Source organism: Electrona antarctica (genome assembly GCF_951216825.1).
Source record: "Electrona antarctica genome assembly, chromosome: 2".
Lineage (NCBI taxonomy): Eukaryota > Metazoa > Chordata > Actinopteri > Myctophiformes > Myctophidae > Electrona > Electrona antarctica.
The window spans coordinates 56,052,420-56,066,533 of NC_136807.1; the positions used below are offsets into that span (position 1 = coordinate 56,052,420).

At 40.6% G+C, this 14,114-nt stretch overlaps 1 protein-coding gene across 1 annotated transcript; it reads right to left on the bottom strand.

Moving 5' to 3' along the window:
* Window positions 1–456: 456 nt before the first annotated feature.
* On the bottom strand, window positions 457–12,505 carry LOC306917202 (glucose-induced degradation protein 8-B homolog). Its single transcript, XM_079495335.1, has 5 exons — window positions 12,398–12,505; window positions 9,201–9,330; window positions 7,249–7,445; window positions 5,186–5,383; window positions 457–4,274 (listed from the first exon to the last, which is right to left on the bottom strand). Exons 2-5 carry the CDS (start codon window positions 9,316–9,318, stop codon window positions 4,101–4,103), a joined length of 687 nt encoding a protein of 228 aa, XP_079351461.1. The 5' UTR covers window positions 9,319–9,330; window positions 12,398–12,505; the 3' UTR covers window positions 457–4,100.
* Window positions 12,506–14,114: the final 1,609 nt, after the last annotated feature.

The window sequence follows — 14,114 nt, forward strand, 5'->3', positions numbered from 1 at the left end:
TTGAAAAATCCAAAAAAAAAGAAAAAAAGTTTTTCTTTTTTTTTTCCAAAAGGGCACATTGCCAAAAGGGCAGGGGGTGCTCTAGCACCCCCTAGTGTCTATCTGTGCACGCCACTGATGTCCAGAATGGGTTAAAAAGCATAATTTTAATTTGAAATGGTTGCCTTTATATACCGTAGGTTTTCAATGGTACCCCGGCCCAACTTCCAACCCCTGAATTTACCATGATCCATAATTTAATTAACTTTTAATGTTATTTGGATCATAAAAAACCTTGAACGATTACTATTTCTATTTATTTTGTGTCAAATCTTAGATTTAATGGCCTATAGTCTGCTTGCAACCACACCAATAAATACCACAGACAAAAATATGATTTGCCCGTTTTTGAAAATCATTTTTATTGCAAAATAATATCAGTAAAGCACATCAAATCTTTCCCAAAAAAGAGCTACTTATTCCATTACACGTAAATAAAACCATCTGTATTGTAACTGTCCTCGTCCCATAGCCTGTAAATAAACCATCTGTATATATAGTGCCCCCGATCGTCCCATAGCCGGCGTGGTGTCTGTATTCACATCTTGTTTCACCGTATTGTTATTAACAGTATGAATGGTTCACAACGTAAACTCAAATGCTGAACGTTTCTTCATAAAAATGTAGATTTTTATGGCAGTGCACATTGAGACGGACAAAACGAAAACAAAGCCGGACAGCAAAGCTCTATTGATGATATGCACACGGCTGCCATCTTGCCAGCAAGGTGCTACCTAGGTGCAACTTCCCGTAGACAGCCCGTTCATCCAATCAGAACAGTCCTATCTAATTGTATTAAATGACGTCAAACTCACCAACATTGCAGCTGTACGGAAAAGCTTGAATTATCGTCTTACTATCTGCAATGTGTTTGTTTCATAAGGATCCACCGTAGGCATGTTATGAGCTACTCTCCGTCAAGAAATTCCTTGCCGATGATGTGTCAAGAGTTTGGAAGCACTTTGCCAACGCAAATTCTAAACGGGTGGTACACATGGGCTGTTGAGTGATTAGTCAACGAGCACTTCCAAACTCCAGCACTTAAGGAAAAACATCATCTGCAAGGAATTTCTTGACAGGGAGTAGCTCATAACATGTCTACAGTGGATTTGTATTAAACAAATACATTGCAGATAAGAGGATAATTCAAGCTTTCCGTACAGCTGCAATGTTGGAGAGTTTGACGTTATTTAATACAATTAGATAGGACTGTTCTGTTTGGATGAATGGGCTGTCTATGGGAAGTTGCACCTTGATAGCACCTTGCTGGCAAGATGGCCGCGGTGTGAATATCATCAATAGGTGTACACCAGTGGTTCTCAACCAGTGGTCCTTGGGGGGGGGGGTTCCAGGTGGTCCCCATGCAGTGAAACGATGGAGAGTTGGGTAACCAAATGGACCCGTATAGAACTTTAACTCTTGAGAGAGCGTAACATTCATTTTACGCTCTCAAGAAGTTGCATTATTGTTAAACATCTGCATTACTCAATGTAGTCTACACACATTAAGAGAATGTAGAAGAATTGTTATCTTTGATCAACCTTGTGCCCGTTCTCTCTCCTATCGGTACCAACATCAATGCAGCATGAAATTGAGGACAGAATCTTATCCGGCGACAACTAAATATTCTAAGATCTTGGGCTAAATGTCATCAAACGGTGGTCCGTGGCTCAAATGTCGAATAAATAAGACCTCGATATGAAAAGGGTTGAACGCCACTGGTGTACAAGGTAAAACTCCTCGGCGTTCGGTCGACAGTGTACAGATATACTCTCGAGTGTGTACAAAATACCAGTAATTTGTACAGTTATACTCTCGAGCATGTACAAAATACCAGTAATTTGTACAGTTATACTCTCAAGCATGTACAAATGCCAGTAATTTGTGCAGATATACTCTCGAGCGTGTACAAATACCAGTAATTTGTGCAGATACACTCTCGAGCATGTACAAATACCAGTAATTTGTACAGATATACCCTGGAGCGTGTACAAATACCAGTAATTTGTGCAGATATACTCTCGAGCATGTACAAATACCAGTAATTTGTACAGATATACCCTGGAGCGTGTACAAATACCAGTCATTTGTGCAGATACACTCTAGAGCGTGTACAAATACCAGTAATTTGTGCAGATACACTCTCGAGCATGTACAAATACCAGTAATTTGTGCAGATATACTCTCGAGCGTGTACAAATACCAGTAATTTGTGCAGATACACTCTAGAGCGTGTACAAATACCAGTAATTTGTGCAGATACACTCTCGAGCATGTACAAATACCAGTAATTTGTGCAGATATACTCTCGAGCGTGTACAAATACCAGTAATTTGTGCAGATACACTCTAGAGCATGTACAAATACCAGTAATTTGTGCAGATACACTCTAGAGCATGTACAAATACCAGTAATTTGTGCCGATATACTCTCGAGCGTGTACAAATACCAGTAATTTGTGCACGCTCTCGAGCAAAGCGGTTTTAACACTCCGGGGGGGTTTTACGGCGCACACACGCTACATAAAAGTGAGAGCCTAATTTAGGCCTTATTCACAGCTTCCCATGTCTACTTTCCCTGCCAAGTGGACAAGAAAAAATGTATAGTGTGACTGAAATATGCAAAAGAGTAACATTTGTTTTTTATCCTAATATAAGCCCAGCACCAAACCACACCAAAGGGTCGGTTTGGGACAAAACGTGTTTATAAGGTCAACTACACCAATGCAACTCATTGAGTTGCAATAAGTTGCATTGGTGTAGTTGACCTTAAAAACCGTTTTGTCCCGACCCGACCCTTTGATGTGGTTTGGGCTTTAAATGATGGTGCAAAGTATTGTTTGTTTTGTTTTTTAAAACGTCTTGTTTGTTAAAAGGTTAAGGGCTCCATTTTCGTCACCACTAAACCCCTTATCCCTAAACTTTTTTTTTACTATTTTGAATACTAGCCAATCTACATTGACATGTTTTGTAAAATAGTAAAAGAAAAAGGCAAAGAAGTTTAGGGATAAGGGGTTTAACGGTGACGAAAATGGAGCCCTATGTCTCTATATTCTGATAGTAATCACCGCTGTTTGTTAAGTAACAGTGGTCTCCATCTCTGCAACTCTTTACAACCACAAATATGATTCATCAACTCGTGTTCCACTTCTGACCGATTCATCATGTTTCATTATGTCCAATTTCAAATCTGTATTATGAGTTCTCCCGACCTGAAAATGCATTTTTCCGTTTACTGAAGAGCTGGGGAGAGTCCTACTGCGTTTAGTACCGAACAAACAAACTCAAAACTCAATAGTGATGATTACTATGGGAATATAGAACTAGTATTTAACACTTATTTAACAAAATTATACTAACAATACATCACCTTTAAACGTTAAACTGTATCGTAATAAACATAAAAGAAATGAAAATGTGTCACTCAAAAAAAAATAATAATAATAATAATCCCAATGGTTTGTATATGGTTGTCATTGTTTCAGGGCCGGGGTTTGAACATATTTGAAAGGGTGGGTGAACAATCCGTTTTGCACATTCTCTACGTTATCAAAGTAACGCGCAAAAAAAAAAAAAAAGAAGAAAAAGAAAAAAGCAACCCTTACCAAAAAAGGTTGTAAATAATGTTATGAGTCTGTGTAGATAAATGAAGAAGTGTGTCCCATGCCTGCACTGTGCAGTGGTTCTCAAAGTGGGGTTCGGGGACCCCCACAGGGGGGGTGGGGCGTTCCATGGGGGTCCCCCAGCTAAATGAGTTAATAGAGCATCACAATCACCACTTAGTTGATGCATTTACACCGTTGGCTGTCCAAAAAAACCACAAAAAAAAACAGCAGATCTACAAGCTCACAGAGCGTCACGTTGTGCCACGCTGCAAGCTTGTACATCTGCTATTTTTTGGGGGGGAAAATGTTGATAATATTTTTTACATAAATCTTCTCTTCTGGTGGGGGGGGGTCCCACGGCCAATATCAATTAGGGTGGTCCTTGACGTCGTGGGAGAAAAGTTTTGAGAACCAATGCCGTGGCAGATATCGTATAGCCCCCAAACTCCTTGTCTGTTCACTTGGGGTCCTCGATGGTCCCTTTGCTGAGGTCGGTCATTTTGGGGTACTTGACCTTCTTCTGGTCCAGCTCGTTCTGCGCCCACAGCAGCAGCTTCAGCAGCTTAGCCAGCTTGGGGGTGGACTCCCTGTTCTCGTAGTCCAGCACCGACTGGTTCACCTCACTCCACACCTGAGGAGGACCAAAGGCAAAAAGAAATTTTTAGATCCAAGGACGATTCTAAAAATGTGGGCAAATTTGACTGAGGGATTTTTGTTTTTTTTCATGTCATATGAAAGCAGGGAATCATAGCTTCAAATTGACATATTGGTTGTACAGTTTGGCCCACCAGTTTTGGAGATATGGCTTATAGAGTAATGTCTTGCAGAGAAACAGCGAGTTGAGAAAACAGGCTTGAAAGGTTCACTTCTATGGACTCTAACATTACACCTATAGCTACATGTTTAAGCATTTAATTTAATCATATTTACATGTCGATTTCAGCTCTGACATTTATTTCAGACATGCTCTAGTTAGTATGTGAAGAGTCTGCCTGTGCTATTAACTCATTTTGGATAAAAAACAAATCAGTTTTTCTCATCTCTTGAACAATTTGAGTCTTGCCGCCATGACTGTCTCTGTATCAAAAAGAGTCACATATCACAATCCGTCGTTCTATGGTGTCCGGCTCCTTCCAGAGGACATTAACCCATTTAGACCCGAGGATTCTTAAAAAATGTCTTCTAAATCCTAAAAGTTTTCTGAAAAACCTATGTTTCTATGTCAGTGGTATTCAACCTTTTTCATGTCAAGGGCCCCCAGAATGATCTGTATTTATAGACCCCGATCTGAAAATATGTTGTTCCAGGGACGCCCCAGAAGCAAAGATTTGAGTTTAAAACGTTCGCTCTGAAAGAATATATAATCAAAGATTTGCGCCACATTTTCACATTTTTTCAAAAGTAGCAGACCTACAAGTTCATAGTGCGGCACTCGGTGCCGTGCTATGAACTTGTAGATCTGCTATTTCTCAACAACTAAAGCATAACATAATGCTTAAAACGCCAAAAGGGGGTTCCCGCCCCAAAATGCGTTAAACAAACCTTCTGTCTCTGCATCATGTTGAGCAGGTCTCCGAACGGTGAGTCCTCGGGGTTGTCGAAGGCCAGCAGCGCCAGCGTTCTCTCCATCTCCGTCAGACACTCGCGGCTCTCCTCGCCCTGCTCCGCCAGCTGCGACTGGGCGAACTCCAGCGCCGCCTCCGTCTCCCGAAGGCGAATCAGCTCGATCAGGTGCTGTTGCTGTTTGCAGTGGTGGAGAGAGAGAGCCAATCAATGTGGTAATTTAGGGCTGCAAGAGTTCATCCAACTAATCAGTTCCCTTTCGTATCAGAGACCAACCACATTTCTACCAATTTTAACACATTGAGAGCCCACGCAAAACTGCCCAAAATCACTTTCACCTAGAAAATCCATTCACATTTTGTATAATTCAGCTGACTATGGAGACACATGCTGGAACTTTTTACTTTGAAATGTTTTATAGTTTCTGAGTTATTTAATTTAAACGCCAAATGCATTCTCAATGGCGAAAACACAAACTTTGGCACCACCTGTTAAAAAAAAGGAAAAAAAAGTGTTTTGATTTTTCTGATTTTTTTTCTTCCAAAGACGTCCACAGACGTCTTGGGCTATGCACGTGCGGTAATACCCAGGACGTCCACAGACGTTTTGGGCACAAAATGTGTTAACAAACAAAACACATCACTTACTGCACCTCTAAAATAAGATTCCTATGCATGCCTTCTAAAATCAGTAGTTTAAAAAAAAATAAGCAGACGAACAAGCTCAGTAGATCTGCTATTTTTTTGAATAGCCAACACTATAATCTAACGCAGATGCAAAGCTACACCATATTTGTAGCTGAAGTTGAAACTAGCTCAACCTTTTTTTTGTAGCTGTTGTGGCATTTTCAGCAGCTACAAACGTCGGATGTATCTTTGTATCTTCATGTCGCTGGCTTCCATTGACAATGAACTGTATCTTTGTATCTTCCTGTGTGAACGCAACATAAAGATGCTTTCGGTTTTCGCGGGTTAAGATCACATGAATAAGTACACAATAAGTCAGTCACCATGTTTTCTGGGAGAGAGAAGCCTGCAGTACCGCATGACGTACGTTACCCTGCAGGTTAGTCTCGTGTAGCCAGACAACTATTCCACAATCTCCGAATGCTATATAGAGTCTAGAACGAAAATATATTTTAAAATATCTTTACATTTAATTTTTTTCCTCATTTCTGCTAATAAGCAAGCTATATATGCTTAGATGATTTCTATTTATATTAGGATACATTTGGGCGACTGTAAAGACGAAACGGAAGTGGGAGGAGGCTCCACTTCCGCTGTATATTTGACTCGTGATCAGAGCTTCCGTTGCTCCAGACTGTATGACGGAAGCATTTATATTTTGCTGATGATCAGAGCTTCCGTTGCTCCAGACTGTATGACGGAAGCATTTATATTTGACTCATGATCAGAGCTTCCGTTGCTCCAGACTGTATGACGGAAGCATTTATATTTGACTCATGATCAGAGCTTCCGTTGCTCCAGACTGTATGACAGAAGCATTTATATTTGACTCGTGATCAGAGCTTCTGTTGCTCCAGACTGTATGACGGAAGCATTTATATTTGACTCATGATCAGAGCTTCTGTTGCTCCAGACTGTATGACGGAAGCATTTATATTTGACTCATGATCAGAGCTTCCGCTGCTCCAGACTGTATGACGGAAGCATTTATATTTGACTCATGATCAGAGCTTCCGTTGCTCCAGACTGTCTGACGGAAGCGTTTATATTTGACTCATGATCAGAGCTTCCGTTGCTCCAGACTGTATGACGGAAGCATTTATATTTGACTCATGATCAGATCTTCCGTTGCTCCAGACTGTATGACGGAAGCGTTTATATTTGACTCATGATCAGAGCTTCCGTTGCTCCAGACTGTATGACGGAAGCATTTATATTTGACTCATGATCAGAGCTTCCGTTGCTCCAGACTGTATGACGGAAGCATTTATATTTGACTCATGATCAGAGCTTCCGACTGTATGACAGAAGCATTTGTAAATTGCGAGAGGAAACAGTCTGGCAACGCGAGACTACCTGCAGGTGGAAGTAGAGGTAGCGGTTGGTGTCCAGCAGCTCGGGGTGCAGGCTGTTGATGAGGGCGATGGCCTCCTGGATCTGACCCTTCAGGATCATCTCTCGGATCTTTATCCGCTCGTCCAGGGAGTCCAGGTCCACGCTGGGCTCGATGCCCGACTCCATGCAGAACTTCTCCGCTGCTTCCTTGAAGCCCTCTGGGGGTTTTAAAGATAAAATGAAAGCCGTCGTTAAGCCGTTTCGACCTGAGGACGATTCTACAAAACGACGATTCTACAAAATGTCGTTTCAAACATTTTCATGTCAAAGGACCCCGAAGATTATATGTAATTGGCCGCCGACCCCCATCTGAAAATATGTTGTTCCAGGGACCCCCCCCCCCCCCCCCCCCCCACAGAAAGAATATATATTCAAAGAAAGACCACATTTTCAAGATTTAAAAAAAAAATAGCAGATCTACAAGCTCGTAGTGCGCCACTCGGTGCCACGCTATGAGCTTGTAGATCTGCTATTTTTCAATAGCTAAAGTATAACATAATGCTTAAAACACCAAACGCCCCAAAATGGGTTTTAAAGGAAATGCCAAAACGCTTGAAAATCTTGAAAATGGACCCATCCGTCTGTGGGCCGCGGCGACACGTTCAAGTAGGGATGCGCGATATAATCGGTAGCATAATCAGAATCGGTCATAAAAATGCCATATCGGTATCGGAATGGTCTCAAAATAATACAGATTATTTATTCGGTTTTCACCAGCAAAATAATCAATCAACGAGTTCAATATAAATCAAGTGTCTAGTACCTCTCCTAGTCTAGAACAAAAGCCAAATCAAATATCATGTGAAATCTTAAATAAACTTCACATTTAATTTAATTTTAATTTGTGTACTCATCTCATTCAGGCTATTTATTGACTGATTGAATACTTTATCAACAGGCTTTGGGCCAATAAGCCCCTATAGGCCTATAGGCATTGTGGTCCTCTGTATAATATCAAAGTCGGTCAGAATCGGTATCGGCAGATATGACCCTGCAAATAATCGGAGATCGGATATCACCCCTATAGTTTCAAGGATTTCAAGTGCACCCTGATCCAGAAGAGGCCCAGGAACATGTTGATTTATACACTATTGTCTGACGTGAAAAGACAAGAAGATAGAAAGCATGAAATAAAATCAGACAGAATATATATATATATATATATATATAACCATATAAATAAAGTCAGTATGCACTCAGTGATGTAAATAGGGGGGGGGGTCTTTTAGAATTTAGATGGGTCCCGGGGACATTTTATGAGTCCTACTGTACTTCAACGACGTTAAGAGTACAGTACCGAGTACAGTATTGCATCCCAGGAGGACGCCCGGAGCGTGACACGATTGCATCCTTTCCTCAATTCAGTGATAAGGACGCAGGATGCAGGCTCTCTGCGTCACTGCAGCATGAGACCACAATGGAAACAAATCCCCAGGGCTTTTGTGCGTTATCCTTTTCGCATAAATGTCGTACTGTGCCGTTTAAATTTAACCCATTTTGGGGCGGGAACGCCCTTTTGGTGTTTTAAAGCATTACGTTATACTTTAGCTATTGAAAAATAGCAGATCTACAAGCTCGTAGCGCGGCACTAGCTTGTAGGTCTGCTATTTTTGAAGAATCGTGAAAATGTGGCGCAAATCTTTGAATATATATTCTTTCAGAGCGAATGTTTTTAACTCAAACCTTTGCTTCTGGAGGGGGGGGGGGGGTCCCTGGAACTACATATTTTCAGATGGGGGTCGGCGGCCAAATACAGATAATTCTAGGGGTCCTTGACATGAAAATGTTTGAGAACCATTGACATAGAAACATAAAGGTTCTCAGAAAAAAATTTGAATTCATTCATAGAATCGTCCTCAGGTCTAAATGGGTTAAGAAAAGCAATCAGTCAATCAATCAATCAATCACTGCACCTGTCACCAGGTAGTTCATGATGAGCCGGTTCATGTCCGCTCTCTGGATGTGGACATTGTTCAGCTTGTCCATCCACTCCTCCCTGGTTATGTCCTCCGGCTTGTCCGCATAACTCATTCTGGAGGTGTCCTGTGGACAGACAGACAGACATAACTCATTCTGGAGGTGTCCTGTGGACAGACAGACATAACTCATTCTGGAGGTGTCCTGTGGACAGACAGACAGACATAACTCATTCTGGAGGTGTCCTGTGGACAGACAGACAGACATAACTCATTCTGGAGGTGTCCTGTGGACAGACAGACAGACATAACTCATTCTGGAGGTGTCCTGTGGACAGACAGACAGACAGACAGACCTCATTCTGGAGGTGTCCTGTGGACAGACAGACAGACAGACAGACAGACAGACAGACAGACAGACCTCATTCTGGAGGTGTCCTAGTGCAGTGGTTCCCAAACTTTTTCCATGTCAAGGACCCCCAAATTGACACTAATTAGCCCTGCGGAGTGCGGACCCCCATTTAATGGCATTTCTATCTCTGGGACCCCCAATTTATATTAATCGTGTTTTGTTTAATAAACTATAATGCCAAGTAATGTTTGAGTGTGATTGGAAGAGGATAATTCAAGGTTTCCATTGTTGGCACGTTTAATGTCATTTAATGCAATCAGATCTGACTTTTTTATTTGGATCATTGGGCGTTGCAACTCTAGATTCAACCCATTATAAAAACATCTAGTGTTGCAAATTGCGGCTAGTGTACAACATGCGTGTGTAATCGGAGTCGGACAGATAATGCTACACGTTACTGATGACAAACATGTCATATTTCAGTTGACAGTGTGTGAGGGCAGATGTGTTATTAATCATATATTAATATATCAGCGGCTCGTGGTGAATTCTGAGCAGCTGATTGATGTAAAGAATATTTGGCTGGGGAATCTGGATGCTACTAGCAACTATATGCTGTGTTTTGATGACTTAATGTCATCAAAGCGCAATCTAGTGTTGCAAATTGAGTCGGACAGATAATGCTACACGTTACTGATGAGAAATGTAAACATGTAATATTTCAGACAGTGTGTGAGGGCAGATGTGTTATTAATCATATATTACATAGTGTGATGAATTATGAGACCTTTCATCTGCTTGACACAGTAGTACAGTACACCAGTGTTGTTTTTCACTGACGAAAACTAAATGGAAACTACATGAAAACTAAGCTATGGTGACTAAAACTAAGACTAAATATACTGACAATTTCGTCAACAAATAAAAACTAGACTAAAACGTTAGGAAGGGACTAGTGGACAAGAGATCCAGTATAAGTCATTTTAAACTTGGTTGCATGCTGAAAATAGCCGATCTACAAGCTCACAACGCGTCGCAGCGCGCCGCGTTGTGAGCTTGTAGATCGGCTATTTTCAGCAAGTGTAAAATCAGTCATTACGACGGCATCAAGGCCCGCCAAAATAAAATGTAGTCGACCAAATCAACTGTAGATTTAGTCGACTAAAATCTTATGATATGTAGTCGACTAAAACTAGACCAAACACTAAAACATTCCAGGTGACTAAAATGTGACTAAAACTAAATTAAAGCTATTCAAGAGACTAATGACTAAAAACTAAAATCAAAATGTGCTGCCAAAAACAACACTGCAGTACACACACACACATTGATGCACTCGATACGGTCAGTGACCAGCATCGACTACTTAATATCAGACAGACTGACTGACGTCTGTCTTGTCTGTCTGTCTCTGTGCACGACACGATTATACGAGATGCACGGTCTGTTCCTAATCCTATCCATGCTGTTCTTGTCCTCGTCTCATATCTTCTGAACACGACACTGTCCAATACTGTGTGTGCGTGCGTGCGTGCGTGCGTGCGGCCGTGCGCGTGTGTGTTAAACTTCTGAACTTGTCGTGTGACAGTGACACAGACGCCTGGGTGTCATCTAGTTGAAACATCACTCACTCGTTATCATCGCCCTTAGTTTTGTCAACCGAAATCACGACATATTATACCCTTATTATATTCACTTAAAATTGGGTTTAGATATTGCAAAAAATAGATCATCTACAAGCTTATGTGTTGCAATTATGTGACACATTGTGAGCTTGTAGATCTGCTACTTTAGACAATTTCAATGTGCACAGAACAGGACACGCACAAACAAACACCTACACTACAGAACGCAAGCTCAAAACAAGACTGCAAACCTAACTGATTTTTAAAAAAAAAGCATTTACTTACTTCTATAATGATAACAAATGTATAACAATTCAGTGACATAACAAAACGCACCCAGAACAGAAACTCAACTATTTAGAAGACAATGACAAGACTGATCATGGTTTTCGTCCTCAAAGTAGCAGTTTTTGTATTGACTTAATTGTGCTTTCGTATTGAAATGTACCCATTCTACATTCTGGGAAATACTATTTTCATTTATCAAATCAAACATTTCAGTATGTCTTGTGTCTATAGCAGACACATATTCAATGCTATGCTTGATTGATTGATTGAAATATTTATTAACAGAATTGCAGTACATTTCAAGCACAACTCAATACAAAGTTAACTGTGACTGGACGACCCAATAAAGCATTACACTTGTTTACAAGAGGGTCCACCTTGTTCAATTCATCAAAACATTTAGAGACGTACAAAAGCAAAAAAAAACAGAACAGGAATTCATCATAAAGGAGGTAAAAAAAGGGAAACGAAACATATACAGTGAGAGGGGGAAAGGGGTGGGTTTCCTCATCAGAAACGCAACGTTTTGGTTGAGAGACACACACACACACACACACACACACACACACACACACACACAGTGTGTGTTTAATTATTATAACATGATGATGATGATGATCAGCCGGTCATTTCAACAACACACACACACACACACACACACACACACACACACACACACCGGAACTTCAGTGCTGCTGTTGTGTGCGTGTGTGTGTGTGTGCGTGTGTGTGTGTGTGCGTGTGGCCTTCAGATAAAAACACAACAGTGCAGCCTGCTCTTTCCTGACCAAAACAAAGCCTGCTAACATTAACTCCCACCTCTCCTCTTAGACGCTATTTACATTAAACACACACACTCTTGGACGTTTACTGAACACATATTAATGTCTGTTAACGTGTGTGCTTGTTAATTAGTTTAATTGCGGTTACCTGATATCTAAATGTCTTCTTTTCTGTTGCTCCTCAACAGTTAGCTGGTTAGCTAAAGCTAGCACTGAGAGAACACACACACATACAAGGAGATCTCGCGTTATCTCGGACAACATGACCGAGCGAGATTTCGGTTTTTTTGTGGCTCCTACGAGTCGATTGGTCGAAAACCCCGGCGTGACGTCACGACCCGGTGTCTTGCGTCACCATGGGTTTCTATTGGCTGTGGCCCCAGTGTTCATATCCGGTCTAGGGCCCGCCTACTGACTAGTATCTATCGTAGCTTTCATTTAAGTTAATTTAATTTCATTACATTTATGGTTTTACATGATTATATTCATTTTACCCTTTACTTTTTTACATATTCCATGAAAAGGAAAGGAGCAGTTGGAAGACAAATCTTAATTACATGCCCCTGCAAAAAAAAACTAAAAACAAAGATGAGAGAAGGAAAGAAAAATGAAATGTATCCCTCTAATAATTCATATTTCATAAATATGAGATATGTGGTTTTGACTATAAATTACATTTCCCACACTTTATAGTTTATATCCTACAGGTTTATATTTCATCACACATTAATTAAGCCTTGTGTGTGTGTGTGTGTGTGTGTGTGTGTGTGTGTGTGTGTGTGTGTGTGTGCGTGCGTGCGTGCGTGTGTGTTCGTTCAGTTCTCTCGCACACACGCGCGCGCGCACACACACACATACAGCATTATATGTTGAGCATTATATTAGCTCAACTTACTTCAACTTCTCTTAGCATTATATTAGCTCAACTTACTTCAACATCTCTTACTTCTGTTTCTAGTTCTTCATCAGATTCAGAGAGGCAGGCCAGCCAGGCCAACATGGCATTCCTCCTCTGCCTTCTCCTCCACCTCATCCTGGCTCTTTCCTCTCCCTCATTGTGGCAGCCTCCTGTTCGGCCTCTAAATACAGCATGCCCACGGACACGGCAGCCACAACAACACGACGTTTCTGCGGCTCCATGTTTGTTTTCCAAATGAATTAATAATCATCAGTGAATCATCATGACTGTTCATGTATGTTTGTTTACACATGCAGCACTTGGGAAGAACTGACTTCTTGGTTGATCTGTTTTTGTTGTTCAACGGTCTTTTGTCGCCCTCGTGTGGGCAAAACGAGTAAATACAAGATGCCCACAATAATAATATGTAAATTGTAAACGGCTTTTTAGATTGTTTATACATTTGTCTTGGTTTTTATTTGTAAATGTAAACCTTATATATTTCACGTGTATGCCTTTTTATAGTGTTGTTTTTAACTATATTAATGGCAACTTGGAAAGTATTTCCTACAGCTTTAAGTCCAAAAATCTGAACCAACCCTTTTAATCATGTATTTTTTACAATATTAATCGAAATCTACAAAGTAACTAAAAAGTGTTCAAATAAATGTAGTGGAATAAAAGTACAATATTTAGATCTGAGTGAGATATAGTGGAGTTGAATTAAAAGCAGTATAGAAATTGTAAATACTCAAGTAAAGTATACAAATACCTCAAAATTGTATACTTTCCACCCCTGGTGGGTTAAAGCCAGGTGCTGTCCTGCAGTGTTGTTTTTGGCAGGACATTTCTATTTTAGTTTTAGTCTTTGGAATGAAACTTCATTTAGTTTTACTCGTATTTTAGTCACCTGAAATGTTTTTTAAGTCTAGTTTTAGTCGACTAAATATGCGATTTTAGTCGACTA

Bases quoted from the DNA above. Each gene is read 5' to 3' on its own strand.
- LOC306917202 (XM_079495335.1), bottom strand. From the start codon at position 9,318: ATGAGTTATGCGGACAAGCCGGAGGACATAACCAGGGAGGAGTGGATG. The intron at 7,446-9,200 runs GTGCAGTGATTG...TAAAACCCCCAG, and splicing joins CATGAACTACCTGGTGACAG to AGGGCTTCAAGGAAGCAGCG. The intron at 5,384-7,248 runs GTAGTCTCGCGT...CACTGCAAACAG, and splicing joins ACCTCTACTTCCACCTGCAG to CAACAGCACCTGATCGAGCT.